The sequence below is a fragment of the Hyla sarda genome, chromosome 6 (assembly GCF_029499605.1).
Source record: "Hyla sarda isolate aHylSar1 chromosome 6, aHylSar1.hap1, whole genome shotgun sequence".
In the NCBI taxonomy this organism is placed as follows: domain Eukaryota; kingdom Metazoa; phylum Chordata; class Amphibia; order Anura; family Hylidae; genus Hyla; species Hyla sarda.
In genome coordinates this window covers 67,655,384-67,671,501 of record NC_079194.1, presented here as the reverse complement: position 1 = coordinate 67,671,501, position 16,118 = coordinate 67,655,384, and the positions used below count along the sequence as shown (strand labels likewise).

Below are 16,118 nucleotides of genomic sequence, written 5' to 3'. Positions count from 1 at the left end.
TGGTCGGTTGCCTGATCTGACTCTTTCACTACAAGGGGAGGTGCGGTGACCCAACCTAGCCACTGATCGAATGAGTAGGCACTTCTTCGTGTGAGACCAGAAAGTGCTGCGCAGCCATCAGAATGGCAGTGGATCAGGGCTATATAGAAAGCTATACAGATTTTAAAATTACTTCTATTTAAATGTCTTAATCCTTCCAGTACTTATCATCTGCTGTATACTACAGAGAAAGTTGTGTAGTTCTTTTCAGTCTGACCACAGTGCTCTCTGCTGTCACCTGTATGGACCGGGAGAGGTTTGCTGTGTGGATTTTCTCCTGCTCTGGACAGTCCCTGACACAGACAGAGGTGGCAGCAGAGAGCACTGGGGTCAGGCTGAAAAGAACTACACAACTTCCTCGTTAGAAGCTGATAAGTAATGGAAGAGTTAAGATTTTTTAATAGAAGTAATTTACTCATATGTATAACTTTCTGGCACCAGTAGACCTGAAAGCATATTTTTTCCTTCGGAATGCCCCTTTAACCCCTTAAGGACTCAGCCCATTTTGGCCTTAAGGACTCAGACAATTAAATTTTAACGTTTTCATTTTTTCCTCCTCGCCTTCTAAAAATCATAACTCTTTTATATTTTCATCCACAGACTAGTATGAGGGCTTGTTTTTTGCGCGACCAGTTGTCCTTTGTAATGACATCACTCATTATATCATAAAATGTATGGCGCAACCAAAAAACACTATTTTTGTGGGGAAATTAAAACGAAAAACGCAATTTTGCTAATTTTGGAAGGTTTTGTTTTCACGCCGTACAATTTATGGTAAAAGTGACGTGTGTTCTTTATTCTGAGGGTCAATACGATTAAAATGATACCCATTATTATATACTTTTATATTATTGTTGCGCTTAAAAAAAATCACAAACTTTTTAACCAAATTAGTACGTTTATAATCCCTTTATTTTGATGACCTCTAACTTTTTTATTTTTCCGTATAAGTGGCGGTATGGGGGCTCATTTTTTGCGCCATGATCTGTACTTTTTTTTGATACCACATTTGCATATAAAAAACTTTTAATACATTTTTTATAATTTTTTTTTTTTTAATAAAATGTATTAAAAAAGTAGGAATTTGGGACTTTTTTTTATTTTTTTTCGTTCACGCCGTTCACCGTACGGGATCATTAACATTTTATTTTAATAGTTCGGGCATTTACGCACGCGGCGATACCAAATATGTCTATAAAAAATGTTTTTTACGCTTTTTGGGGGTAAAATAGGAAAAAACGGACGTTTTACTTTTTTATTGGGGGAGGGGATTTTTCACTTTTTTTTACTTTTACATTTTTTTACATTTTTTTTTACACTTGAATAGTCCCCATAGGGGACTATTCATAGCAATACCATGATTGCTAATACTGATCTGTTCTATGTATAGGACATAGAACAGATCAGTATTATCGGTCATCTCCTGCTCTGGTCTGCTCGATCACAGACCAGAGCAGGAGATGCCCGTGCGGCGTTATGAATGATCGGATCCCCGCAGCAGCGCTGCGGGCGATCCGATCGTTCATTTAAATCGCGACCCGCCGCAGATGCCGGGATCTGTATTGATCCCGGCACCTGAGGGGTTAATGGCGGACGCCCGCGAGATCGCGGGCGTCGGCCATTGCCGGCGGGTCCCTGCTGCGATCAGCAGCCGGGATCAGCCGCGCATGACACGGGCATCGCTCCGATGCCCGCGGTTATGCTTAGGACGTAAATGTACGTCCTGGTGCGTTAAGTACCACCTCACCAGGACGTACATTTACGTCCTGCGTCCTTAAGGGGTTAATAAGAATAAAAATGAACAGTCTGAGTTGAGTATTTTCTCAATAGCACTGCATACATACCCCATCTGGAGAGAAAGATTTGTCAAAAAAAAAAAGTGCTAGGGAAATGTGAAGATGTCTACAGTTTCCTATTTCAGAGATGAAATCCGATTAGGTGCTATGGGCAACTTCTCCACTTCTCATTTGCACTAATTTTATTTAATTTTCCAACCAATCAAAATGATTATCTTATTGTGTTATTCACATCTCGCTGAGGTATAGAAAATTCTTTAAAAAATATATTTTTTTTTTAAATCTACAAAAATGAAAGCAATCCTATATGTAATAGCTTACAAGACTGAAAAGGTCACTGCCCATACCACAGGGCAATATAAATATGCTGTGTATGGGAGAAATAATCAGCACTTCCACAGTAGTCTCATACACTAGATCAGTGTTTCCCAAACAACTTGCCTCCAGCTGTTGCAAAACTACGACTCACAGCATGCCCGGACAGCCGTCGGCTGTCCGGGCATGCTGGGAGTTATAGTTTTGCAACAGCTGGAGGCACGTTGTGTGGGAAACACTGCACTAATGTATATGCTGAATCTAGGTGGGGTTCTCACAGTTCCATTCAAATATCTACAAAAGGGAAGAAAAAGCGTGGCCCTCACTGATTGTCTTTTCCAGCTTCTTATTTTATAATTCACGGCAGAGAGTGGGACTGAGAATGGCAATGGCCGTTTTACGCTTTCTACATGAGGCCTTCTCCCAAGGAGCGTGGGAACACACAAAACGGCCACGGGTGTTTTCAATCACACTCCCTGCCTGTGTCGAAGTGAAGTTGTGCAGATTAGGATATAAAAAGCTAAAAAAGAAGTGAGCGCCACGTTCTTTTCTTCTTTTTGTCAACATGAACATGCTGTTGTCTGTCACCCCCAGGGCAGCACAGCTGTTATCGCAGCTTGGTTAGTGCAGCAGCTACTGTCAATGAATGGAAAGCACAGCTACTTCTGCCAAAAACAGCTGGTAAACCACGAATCAGCCATCTCACATGGAGTCTCTACTTACTTTTAGTTTCTGTTTTCTTCAAGTATTTTGTGAACTCCATCCCTGTGACTGTTCGAAAGAATTGGATCTCCTGTTCACATTTCACAAGCTTTGACTGTATATTTTTTAGGTTAGTGCTGTCATCGTTGCTGCTTTTACCATAAAAGGACACTCTAGGAAAGGACACAAGGAAAGAATGTAATGAGCTGTAATTTGTATATTTTTATGTAGTACTGCTCCGCTAATCAGGCTGTGTTCACGCTTGTGTCAAGGGGTGACCTTAAAAGGTAAGGTTGAAAAAAAAAAAAATAAGATAGGTTCAACCAGTTCTTTTGTAATGGTGATCCAAAGCAATAAGCCAGCTTCCGTAATCTAGTACAGACAGATGTAACCAATGCCAACTGCCTTGGCTGTCACACTGCACTATTTAAGTAGCAAGTTTTAGAACCTACATACAGGTGCAAGGACTCTTGTCTTTGACAAGAGTCCCTGTTCCTTTAGGTATTGAGTGGGGAGGCATACATTCTATGCAAACTGCATAGAATGTGCACACAGTGCTCCTTTATGTTGTGCCACTGCCATTTTTTGGTGATGGCTACATTTGTATAAGGGTGCATTCACCTCTGATTGCGAATTCAGCAGCTGGATTCCAAGGATTCCAAAACCGCCCCCTGCCAGGTCCGTACTATACCCCATTGATTTTAATAAGCCACCCGGAATCTGGTATTGTCTCCAGTTGGCTTATTTTCTGATCATATCCATTTTTTGAATCAGACTGAAAAGCACAGAAGACCACGGTTTTCACGGATATGGATGGAAAATAAGCTAACCGGAGTCACTTCCTTACTCCGGGCGGCTCACTGAAATCAATAGGGTGCGGCATGGATACGGCAGGAGGAGGTTTCGAAATTTTTCTGCCGAATTCCCAATCCAATGGGGAATGCAGCCTAACTTGTAATATTACCTAGAATCTAGAAAGACAACGGAGCCCCCGTTTAAGGCTTATATAAATTAATGACAATACTTTCATTTCCATAGTTCCATAGTCTGAAATCAGGCAATCAGGTGAAATGGGCACTGTCACTATGATAAACTTTAGACATATCCTAGCGACATGTCAAAAGTTTTGATCGACAGCGGTCTGAGTGTTCAGACCTTCAATAAGGAGAACAAGCCGGGAGAAGTTCGCTAAGACACATCAAAAGTTTTTTCATAATGACAGGTACAATTTAAACCAAGCACATGAGTAGATACAATAAAAAGGATGTACCATTCTTTTCATCATAAAATATAAATGTATAAAAAGGTGAAAATTTATCAGATCATAGGAAAGACTTCTGTATTGATCTTTAATATATTTATACAAAGATATTATGCTCACTATGGTAGTTTCCTCTTATACACCTTGGGGTGTGTGGCACAAAGCTGCACCAAGAATAAAGTGTGGTATTAATAAAAATAAAAATATGAAAAAATTCTGTTGTACCTGCAGTATTGATTTGAAGGAGAGGTTCCTAGAAGAGGTTCTATGTAAAAACAGCATTAATGCTGTAGTTTTCCCATTCATATAATTCCCACAGGAAATCTTGGAAGTTTGGCATCCGCGCTGCCAGTCGATGGATAATGTCAGGCTTGACCAGGAGAGTAAGAAGAAATATTTTTATTAACACACAACGCGTCCCTGGGCCGAGCCAGCCCTTTCATCAGGCGTGCCCTGCAACGCGTTGGGTGTTAATAAAAATATTTCTTCTTACCCTCCTGGTCAAGCCTGACATTATCCATCGCGGATGCCAAAATTCAAAGATTTCCTGTGTGAATTATATGTACCCGTTAGTATGCTAAGTCAGCGTGGGAAGTCTGCCGCAGCCTTGAATATCATCTGTGATCTGTGCATACGAGTGTTTTGCCTTATTACTTTGCACAACCCGAGAAGGTTAGCGCATATGAGCACCAACACTACCCATTTTACATATTTACTGGTCTTGCACATAGAAGCACTTTGTGTCTCTCTCTTCTTTTTCTTTAGTAGTTTTATGAAATTTAATGGGGAAAATCTGTTTGTAGCAAGTGTGTACTCGCCATAAGGCAGGCCCCATGACCTGGGCTCAGTACTGAAAGGTCTTATTCTCTTTGCTGCATAGGGCCCATTCACACTACATAAATTCTGGGTGGATTCGGGCACTCAATGTCAACAGGAACTTGCAGCGGACAGCGTAGTGCTGGGACTTTCCACTGGAAGATTGCATATGTTTCATTAATCTAATTTAGAATGTCTGCAGTGTGAACTGGGCAGCAGAATCTTATTGAGATCAATGTGATACTGCTGCAAAGGCAATTCTTGAGAATATTCCGTATGACTACTATTTCAGAAAGCATTTTGAAGTCACACCATGATAGAAAAGAAGAACATTATTTGGTCAAGACAGAATGACCCTTTATCAAAGAGGGACTGTCCAAAGCAGACAACCCACCTAAAGTATTGATGGGAAATAAAGGAGTTTTTCAGGCATAGAAAAGGTTTTAAGCTTTCTTCAGACAAAAAATTAGTTTGGCGTTTCTCCCCAAAATAGCAATTGCTATTACAAGATTTCTACTGAAGAATGTAGGGGAACACAAACACCAAAAACACACACACACGTTTGTACATGAGTTTATAGCGTTTTTCTCAAACTATAGAGGTCTATAGGAGAAGCATCACAAAATTGGGGAGAGGAAAACACACCAGAGCATTAAAGGGTTAACACAACTAAAGTATTTTTTAAAAATGCCATAAAATACTGTAGGGTTGGCATTTCTGCGTTATTGATGTGTCTGATCCTACCCTTGGAATGGCGCAGGGGTGCTTTTAAAATAAAAAAGAAAACATGCTTGTCTGCCCCGGCCCTCCCCGCTTTTAGCCAATTAATCGCTGATTGGGCATTTCCTGCAGGTTCAAAATGTCACCGGAAGCAGCGAGAACCAGAAGTTGTCAGAACAGCAGCTGTGGGGGATCAGGGAAGGGGAGTATGGTTACTTTTCTATATGAAAAGCGCCCCACCGCCATTCTAAAACATTTATTAATGGCCAGAAAACCCCTTTAAACAATAAAAGCAGGAAAAAGAAACCCCCCCAAAAATTACTTACAATGCCTTCTTGATGTTTGTGCTAGACAGGAAGGTGATCTCTTTTTTATTTTCTTCATATTTCTCCTGCAGCTCCTGAAGTTCTTGTTTAAGGGCAGAAATAGCATCTTCACATCTCTCAATTATATCTCTCTGCATGTTTGGTACAATACTGAAAAAAGGGAAAAAACTATGTGAAAAAGATTAAAGGGGTTATCCCACAAATTGGCACAAAATACTAAAGCACTGGAGTAATACACAAAACTATTCTAACACTATCCGCATTCTATATTTCTCTCCCTTTCTATATCCACAATATATTAATATATTACAGATGTGCATAAAGAAAGTATACAATGTACAAACCTTCACACAGGTATCAATGCGATTGGTAGGAAGGTAGCACTGAACTCATGGACCCAGAAGTTGGACCCAGAAATCAGAACAACAAGGAAGAGCAGGGGGCGCTACCACTGACATCACTGTATTAGGAGCAGCTGCGATGTCTGAGTACACTGGGCATGCGTGTGGCGACTCGCAGGCTCCTGTGTGGCTGCTCCGAGCGGCAGATTGCCGCTGCTAGCAAGCCAGGGGGTGGGGCAAGACGGGGCAACAGCTGGAGGCACACTATGTAAAATACACTGCAGATCCGTTACGTGCGACCCTACCCTAAGTAGACAGATGCAGAATTAAATGCTTTGGATAAAATAGTTTTCTCATAGATTCTGTAAAAATACACACAATGGGGGGAATTTACTATCCCTTATGCACCACATTTGTTTGCTGTGTGCCAAAGTTTGGCCGACGACAGGTACATGTCATTTATTATTTTTGTACTCTAGCAACACTTTTTAGACATGTTAATACTCTGAGCCTTTGCTTGAGAAAAGGGCTGCGTTGCTAGAGGGATGTATGTTATACAGACTAATTTACTAATTAAAAAGGTGCATTTCTGCCGCAAGATACACACGAAAAAAAATTGACATGAATTACCCCTTTCACATCTGGAAAGGGTAAGGCTGGGTTCACACACAGTATTTGGTTGGTCAGTATTTTTAGTCAAAACCAGGAGTGGGTCCAAAACACAGAAAAAGATGCAAATCTTTCCAGTATAGTTGTGTTAGTTCCACTTCTGGTTTCGGCTAAAAGTACCAATCAAAATACTATGGGGAGATTTATCAAAACCTGTCCAGAGGAAAAGTTGCCCATAGCAACCAATCAGATCGCTTCTTTCATTTTTCAGAGGCCTTTACAAAAATGTAAGAAGTGATCTGATTGGTTGCTATGGGCAACTTTTCCTCTGAACAGGTTTTGATAAATCTCCCCCTATGTTTGAACTTAGCCTAATACATGAGAAAAGGCCCAAATTTACTAAGAAACATGGACCAAAATAGTAAATATGGCATATATTGCATTCCAAAGCCGGTCTGGCCTCCTTCTCAGGTCCTGAGGAAGAAGCTGGACTGGCTTAGAAATGCGTCATATGCATCATATGCAATATATGTTATTTTACTTCTAAAGTTTGGTCTATTGACCATTTTATTGGCATAGCCCTGAGAACCTCTAGGACAGGCTTAGGCAACCTTCAGCACTGCAGATGTTTTGGACTACATCTCCCATGATGCTCTTACAGCCAGAACATTGCAAAAGCATCATGTGAGATGTAGTCTAAAACATCTGCAGTGGCGAAGGTTGCCTATACCTGCTCTAGGATGAGTATTGAGTGTGATTCTACTGAACCTAGCCTTAGGCTAAGTTCATGCAGTGTTATTGCTGTACGTTTAATTTGAATGTTTTATATGCAAAATGGATTCTAAAAACGGAATCCGTCCAGGGCCGGTTGTGCCTATAGGCAATATAGGCAGCCGGCTAGGGTGCCCTCTTGAAGGGGGCGCTGCTCTGCCGACTGCAAGAAACTTAGCAAGCATCTGAACCCCCTGCTCACAGCCAGCACCACTCCCACCGAACTGACATCTTTACAGTGTGCACCCAATACACCCTCTCCCCCGGTACCATAATAATTAGCATTCTTCAGTCTGAAAGAGGAGCGCAGCACCACTGCATGCAGCACTCCTCTCTGAGGTCTGTCAAGCATCCCGACAGCGTTTGCGTCTCATAACATCCGCCTCTCCGTCATTCCCCCTCCCCAGTGTGTCACCTCAATAGGAGAATGGAGAAATTACATGAGGAGGGAGTTTGCTACAGTGTGTCACCCTAAAAATAGGGAGATTACATGGGGAGGGGGTTTGTGACAGTGAGTCGAGGGGGAGGCAATATTAGCTTTTGCCTAGGGTGGCAAAAATCCTTGCACCAGTACTAAATCCGTCTCCCATTGACTTAAAGGGGTACTCCCGTGGAAAACTTTTTTTTTTTAAATCAACTGGTGCCAGAAAGTTAAACAGGTTTGTAAATCACTTCTATTAAAAAATCTTAATCCTTCCAGTACTTTTTAGGGGCTGTATACTACAGAGGAAATGCTTTACTTTTTAGATTTCTCTGATGTCATGACCACAGTGCTCTCTGCTGTCCATTTTAGGAACTGTCCAGAGCAGAAAAAAAAATCCCCATAGCAAACATATGCTGCTCAGGACAGTTCATAAAATGGACAGCAGAGGTCAGCAGAGAGCACTGTGGTCGTGACAGAAGAGAAATCCAAAAAGAAAAGCATTTCCTCTGTAGTATATAGCCCCTAAAATGTACTGGAAGGATTAAGATTTTTTTTTTTAATAGAAGTAATTTACAAATCTGTTTAACTTTCTGGCACCAGTTAATTTAAAAAAAAAAAAAAAGTTTTCCACGGAAGTACCCTTTTAAGCATGCCAAAATGTATGACAAAAATGTGGCGTGAATCTACACAGTGCTACTATACAGTAGAATGCCCTTTCCATGCGCTTCAATTACAGTAAAATGTAACATATTACGTTGCTTTCCGTAGTGAAAAAACTAAACTGTAAGGCTAAAGTAAACATTAGAGATGAGCGAACTTACAGTAAATTCGATTTGTCACGAACTTCTCGGCTCGGCAGTTGATGACTTTTCCTGCATAAATTAGTTCAACTTTCAGGTGCTCCGGTGGGCTGGAAAAGGTGGATACAGTCCTAGGAAAGAGTCTCCTAGGACTATATCCACCTTTTCCAGCCCACGGGAGCACCTGCAAGCTGAACTAATTTATGCAGGAAAAGTCATCAACTGCCGAGCCGAGAAGTTCGTGACGAATCGAATTTACTGTAAGTTCACTCATCTCTAGTAAACATGCGCCAAAACTGCACACTATTGTCATTCATTCTTCTATATATAGGCTCAATTATTAAGTTTAATTATAAAGTATTCCTTATGTCTTTCTGTACATCTCATGAAGTGGTCCTACCTGTGGCTTCTTGGCTGAGGCAAAACCACAACTCCCAGCATGCCCCGACAGCCGAAGGCTGTCGGGGCACGCTGGGAGTTGTAGTTTTGCAACAGCTGAAAAGCAACAGGTTGGAGACCACTTTCCAAATGTATAGTTTGAGCATCGATAATAGAGACCTGTACCTACTGTATGATTCCTGTCACACACACGCCAGTAAAGGCCACGCCCACTTATGCTAGGCCCCTCCCCTGCGGTCCAGCCAATATCTCCTGCAGCTACCAATATAGTATATTATAATCTCTAGGTCACAGACCATTTTTTGGGCTGCACTCCTCCATCCCCGGCACTCACCTCCCTCCTCTTCACTGTTCAAACTCTGCGCGCCCTCAAGACGAGAAAACAGCTGCGCACAGATGGTAAAACCCAAGCCACTTTATCCAATGTCTCCAGAAAATGGAAATGGAATGTTTTTTATAGACGGCAATAACATAAAGTAAGAAAACACCATAACATTTACGTCAGCTGCGGAGTGACTTAAAACACGTTAGAAAATCACGCTTGTCGTCCCCTACAAACTCAGGTCAAATGGTACGGTCCGGTGCGCTTGGCTTTCAAGCTTCCGTTCCGGTCTGACACGTAGCGAAATAGTTCCGCGTTTCAGATTCTTGCCTCCGCTTTTATGTCAGTGAAATTGTAAGTGAAGTCAGAGACTATGCGGGTGTATGACCGAGTCATTCCGAGTCGCCATAATCTATGGGAATGGCCGAGGCGAAACCCGCTCGGAAAGGAAGGAAGGAAGGAAGGTGTGCACAGCGGAACGTAGTTTCCTTGGACTTGTTTCCGGTGAGGAGGCATTTTTCGGAGCACAGGAGTGCAATGTGAGTTTTTACAGTGCAAGTCTGTGTGACATGTGTTCCCATAGTAGGTTGGTGAGTGAATGTTGTCAGTCGGTGTTTTTTTTTGCTGTTAATAGGAGGACGTGTTGTGTGTCTGTTCACACTTGGCATATATACTGTACTCACATGCGGTTTCATGGCAGTAAACCCAGATAGTGATAAATTAACACTGTGATCTGTCTGATGGAACCTTCGGGTTGTGTGTTCCCAACCAGGGTGCCTCCAGCTGTTGCAAAACTACAACTCCCAGCATGCCCGGACAGCTGGGAGTTGTAGTTTTTGCAAAAATTAGAGGTTTCATCTTTTCATTAGTTGTTTTATCACGTTAAATGTGTGTGTTTACACAGGGCTGAGAGAATGCTGATTTGCTGCAAATTTTCCCAATTAAGCTAAATCAAAATCTACAACAAATCTGCAGTGTTTCAGTCGTTAAGTGTTTTTTTTTTTTTTTTTTTTTTTTATATTATCGCTGTCCCGAGTTTTTTTTTTTTAAATGTATTTTTCGTTTATAAAATGAAGGGAATTTAACAAGGCAATTGATGTTCTTTCACAACATAGAACAACAACAGAGTAACTGTTGTAACAGAGTTAAATGATGGCATCTTAGTTACATAGTATAGGCTTATGCATTATTATAGTGATATAGGTATTTACTGACATTAACTCTTCACTGGTGTCTGAGCAAAGACCTAAGGAGCTGAGAAAGTAAATACATTCACTAGTAACACACTTAAAATAGAAAGAGAGCTCGGCACAGCTCTCATACGCCCAATGTCCTAACGCTTAAGTCAGTACACCTTCAGTGGGGTGCTCAATCAGAAATTCAGTGAACAATGCGAAAAAAGAGTGAATTCGGGTAGAAAAACAGACATGGTGCACATCTACAATCTTGCATAATGATCTGATTGCTTCTCAGCATAATATCAAAAACTAACAGGTTGTTAGTATACATTTTTGATCAAAAAGTACAAGCCCACTCGCCTCTTCAAGGCCACCTATTCAGAGTGGGTCCCTAACGTCTCCAGCATAAAATGGCGCAGCACTGGGCGGCGACCACCACCGCCGCGACACAAGTGCCCACAGGAGGGAACGACCCACCGGCAGAGCAGCCCCAATGCCACTCAAACCAGTCTATAGGCCGCACCTCCCCACAGACACGGCGCCGCGGCAGCAACGGACGCCGCAGAGCACCACACCAGTGTGAACAAGGTGTAATAGCTCACTTACCATGCAAAAAAAGAAATGATGATGGCACTCACCATGTACGGGGTGACAGCTGTACTTTATTCAATAACCGGCAGATTACAGCATTGGGAGGAGGGACGCCAGGAGCGATTTCGTGCACCTGGTGGCAGGGGGTCTGACTACTGGGACCCCGCAATCTCCTGCATGGTGCTCCGGCTCTCCATGCAGGGACAGTGTCGCCCCCTCCATGCATCTTCATGTGAAAGCTGGAGATACACTAGGTTCAGCACTTCAGCCCACCCATAGAGATGAATGAAGGGCGCGTGGCAATCCCCACTCCGTGCACGAGGAGAGCCGGAGCGCCATGCAGGTGTTCGCTGAGGGTGCCAGTGGTTGGATCTCCCGCCATCTTACACTTATCCCCTTCAACTTTAGGTGACTTCAAAAAGTTTTCCTTCTCATGGAAGAGAAAATAGGTTGAGGGCAATTATTAAAATTTCCTGAATATTATCCACAGAAGCCAGTTATTATGAAACTTGGCTTGTGAGCGATGTTCCCAGGCAGCCAGTTCCTCCAGCATATATATATATATATATATATATATATATATATTTGTATTGCACTTTGTATTGCACTTTGTATTGTGCCTGGGGATGAATAAACTTCACCTGGATTGATCAACTGCTGGGTGCTGCCGTCTTTTCCTATGGATATCTTTGTTTGTATATCTCTTACCAAGACCCAGATGATGGCGTGCACAGACACATGATTGACTACCTTTTGTGGATGTGCTGTTCTTTCTTCATACACATATATATATATATATATATATATATATATATATATATCTATATATCTTCATCTTTTCTTGATATCCACTCACCAATGCGATTTCCAAAGTCTGGAGAGTAGAACTCTAGCTGCGGAAAGTAGAATTCTTACAATAGCCAGAGACCTGGAGTGAGTGCTTGAAAGGTGCTGTGTCACTTGGTGGCCAATGAAAGGGACACAGTGGTTCTTTACTGATAGACAGGAGATGTATTGGTTGGATTTCCATTGATTGGTAAGTGGCCTCATGTTCTATGTCCTGTGTCTTTGATGTAACAAACAGTTTTACTTTTCCACATTCGCAACTGTGATGGAGGTGTTCATTGGCCGATCATAATTTTATAAGTGTGCTCTGTAAATTATTTCTCTTACAAAGGATTTAAAGAATATCACTTTGATTAAAGTTCTTAGGCTGTTTTCACACTATGTGTGATGCTCCGTTACAAAGGGAAGTTAAGGGCTCTTTTTTTTTTCTCCACTTTGAACGCCATTAAAGTCCGTTATTAAAACGGTGCCTAATGGGAGTCACAACGGGCAAAGAGGATCCCATTCACTTGAATGGGATTCCTCTAACGCCTGTATGACTCCTGTTATTCCGCCGGAAGATAGTGGGAGAAAAATACGTCGGGCGCAAACGGTAGTGTGAAAGCTGCCTAAAAGGGATTATCCAGTGTTTTCTTTAAAAAAAAAAAAAAAAAAACCGTTCTGGGTTGAAGGGAAAATTGAGAAAGAAACCCATATACGCCCACGTCCGATTCCACAGTCTTTTCCTGGACAAGATAGGACACTGCTGGGGGGAGTGATTGGCTGAGCCGGCAGAGCCTACACCAAGCCCCCCCCAGGCTTATGATGTCTTTGTGCCCCAATCTGCCATAGAGAGAGAATTTGCTTAAAAGGTGGATTCAGTGTAGAGTTTTTGTAAACAATTGACAATGTTTATTAGATGTTTATTTATGGCTTCATCTCATTCACAGACAAATTATTGTTCCTACAGTTCCCTATTGCTGAGCTGCTATTCTGTGAGATGTCTATGGTGCTTTCATGTGCACTTGATTCTTCTCTTCTTCTTTTTTTTAATCGTTGACAGCATTGTGAGAAACATAACATAAAAATGGGTAAAACAGGGTGTCTACTGTTGAAAGCATTTAGCACATGTTTATTGTCCCGAATGATGGTCCTGTAGTGCATAGGATTTTTGAAGCCGTTGTTGCATTTGACATGAAACAAAGTTTGGACTAACCAGGTTATTTTCTAGATTTAGAACTCAATACTGTCACTCAGCATCAGCAAGCAGGTGTGTACAGGGCCTTAAATAAATTCAGAAGAAAGCTAAATGTGTGCTGGGTGTTTATAATAAATTGCTCTTACAGTATTAATTCTTAATGTTTTTGAATCTTAGAAGTTTCCTTAACATCCTCTCTGGTCTGAGTCATGGAGACTACGTTAAGGCGCTTATATGTTGGTGGCATCGGCCCATCTGTCACTGATGAAGAACTTTCTGAAAGGTTTGGCAGGTTCGGAAAGGTGGATGAAGTGGACATCATTTCCCGAAAAGACGATCAGGGTAAGTAAAAAGATAATCTGCTAGTATGGTGTTAATCTGGGGTTGATGATTTCTTCTTGGTCTGTGAGACATTGCAGTGCACAGATTACCAGATGCCTCCTTGTTATTTCTCTGGTGGGTAGGTCTTTTGCAGCTCCTTTTTGGTCTGCACGAGTTTTGATAAATATCCCTACACCCACATATTCCAAAATTATGGGTCAAATTATATTTGTCTAAGGCTAGGGCTAAACTGTAACATTTTGCTGCGGTATGCAAGATTACATGTAACTCAATGTATTGCTGTGGCCAAAACTGTCACTTAATAGTTAAAATGAGATGCGCTATAAAATGTAGCAGTGTAGCTCTAGTCTTATATCAGCTTTAAAAATAAAGTGGGACATTTACTAACTGCAGTGTTTTGGTAAATTCAGCGTCACCGTGGCTGCCCTTGCATCCACCGCAGAAATGTAAGATGACCAGGGCTGGTGTATACTTCAGTGCCTTTCGTTGTCAAAAGTCTACCTGATAGTTGTACAGGTAGACCAAGCCCACCTTCACGCATATACTGGCAGCAGGGACGGGCACAGACAGCAAAGGGCCCCTGTGCAAAGAATGTGCCTGCCCCCCCCCCCCCCCCAAACCCCTCATCATATGTCACTTACTCAGCTGGACCCCCATATGTCACTTTCTCAGGGGTTCCCCCACCCATATCAGTTGCTCAGGAGGACACCCTCCCCTAATATCAGTTGTTAATTATTTATTAAGGCCCCCATATGCCACAGCTCATTTAGGCCTCCCACATTAGGTAGCATGGATTCCACACATTAGATAGCATAGCCCCCCCCCCACACACACACACACACACACACACACACACACACACACACACAGAGACACAGGCGCAGACACACACAGCACTTACCTGGCCTGCGCAGCGCTTCTCTCTGGCGTCCCTTGTCAGACCTGGGTTTGCCGGCAGGCTCACTGTCTAAAGTTCCCGCGGCGCTATTATACGCCTTAGCAGCTTTAGAAGAGTGAGCAGCGGTGACGCAGTGCCGCTGCTCACGTGTATGGCTCGCGAGGGCCCCCCCCCTCACACGCTGGGACTCTGTACAACTGAACCGGCTGCACAGGTGATATGTCCGCCCCTTACTGGCAGCATATATGCTCCAAATGTTGCTCATTTTCTGCATTAATGGTAACCAAAAAAATTATATATGCGCAAAAATTAGCAACATTCTGGCTTCTGAACCACTGGCATGGCTTAATAAATTACCCCCAAAATCCATTTCTAGGGTTATCCTCCTTAAATACACTTTCTTTGTTACTTTATCACTTTAATTCTATTCCAATCGTCTTGGTTTCAGGTAACCCAATAAAGACTTTTGCCTACCTGAACATTAATATCTCAGATGCAGACCTGAAAAAATGTGAGTTTCTCTCCTAAATATAAAGTTACGTGCATTTGTCTGCAGCTGATGCTGTGGCCTCTAATAGCCTTTCGTCATTTATTCCACAAGCCACAACATATTTCATCTGTTTTATAGGTATCTCTCTTCTGAATAAGACAAAATGGAAAGGAGGAGTGTTACAGATAGAAACTGCCAAGGAAAGTTTTTTGCATAAGTAAGTATTTTATTACAGTCCATTTCTAGTAAACCCATGCAGAGATGTAAAAATGGAAATACATCAATCACAGGACAGTCCTCTTAAATGGTTACTCACTCTTCATACGTTGCTGTTATTCCTTGAAAAATGTGCCTAAAGTTTCAGCTATACACTGAATTATTTTGTAACATGTTCTATTAAGAAAAACCTTTTTAAAGGTTTTATGTTTGAGCCACTAGGGGTCTTCCACAGGATTTGCTGTTCACTGCCTGTTAAAGGGGTACTCCGGCCCTAAGACATCTTATCCCCTATCCAAAGGAGGGATAGTGGATAAGATGTCTGATCGCCTGGGATAATAGCCACACCCTCACTTCCTGGCCGCCACGCCCCCTCCCATAGGCTTGCATTGAGGGGGCGGAGTGTGATGTTGCAAGGGGGGGCGGGGTCATGACATCGCCATACTCCGGCCCCATGGTTGTGAGGCTTCAGACACGGACCCTCCAGGGCTGCGTGCAGCTGAGACAGGTGGGTGCCGCAAGAGAGATTGCGGGACCCCGCAATCAGACATCTTATCCACAATCCTTTCAGATACCTCAGGAAGAGTCTCCTTTGCTAGTGAGCATTCAGTTTATTCATACCTAATAGCACAAAGGGAGGATTTACAAAGCCATTCCCACGTTTACAGTACAAAGCCACTCCCATAAATACAAACACTACAACAAGTTTCCAATGCAATCATACAACCTACAGACATGA

General features: G+C 42.3%; 2 protein-coding genes across 12 annotated transcripts in view; one reads left to right on the top strand and one right to left on the bottom strand.

Moving 5' to 3' along the window:
• CENPP (centromere protein P) overlaps positions 1–16,118 on the bottom strand; it is a 373,003-nt gene that overhangs the window by 299,173 nt on the left and 57,712 nt on the right. For 2 of the 7 annotated variants that reach the window (XM_056524042.1, XM_056524048.1), the window contains exons 3-4: positions 5,976–6,125; positions 2,874–3,025 (exon numbers count right to left, since the gene is read on the bottom strand). In XM_056524042.1, coding sequence (XP_056380017.1) covers positions 2,874–3,025; positions 5,976–6,125 — 302 coding nt within the window. The other 5 variants (XM_056524045.1, XM_056524043.1, XM_056524046.1 and 2 more) reach the window with 5 other exon arrangements.
• Positions 10,176–16,118, top strand: part of NOL8 (nucleolar protein 8) — a 31,799-nt gene continuing 25,856 nt past the window's right edge. The window contains exons 1-4 of one of the 5 annotated variants that reach the window (XM_056524027.1): positions 10,176–10,231; positions 13,611–13,775; positions 15,122–15,184; positions 15,302–15,380. In XM_056524027.1, coding sequence (XP_056380002.1) covers positions 13,643–13,775; positions 15,122–15,184; positions 15,302–15,380 — 275 coding nt within the window. In that variant the 5' untranslated portion in view covers positions 10,176–10,231; positions 13,611–13,642. Of the gene's footprint in view, positions 10,232–12,316; positions 12,447–12,921; positions 13,506–13,610; positions 13,776–15,121; positions 15,185–15,301; positions 15,381–16,118 lie in introns of those variants that run through there. The other 4 variants (XM_056524030.1, XM_056524032.1, XM_056524031.1 and 1 more) reach the window with 4 other exon arrangements.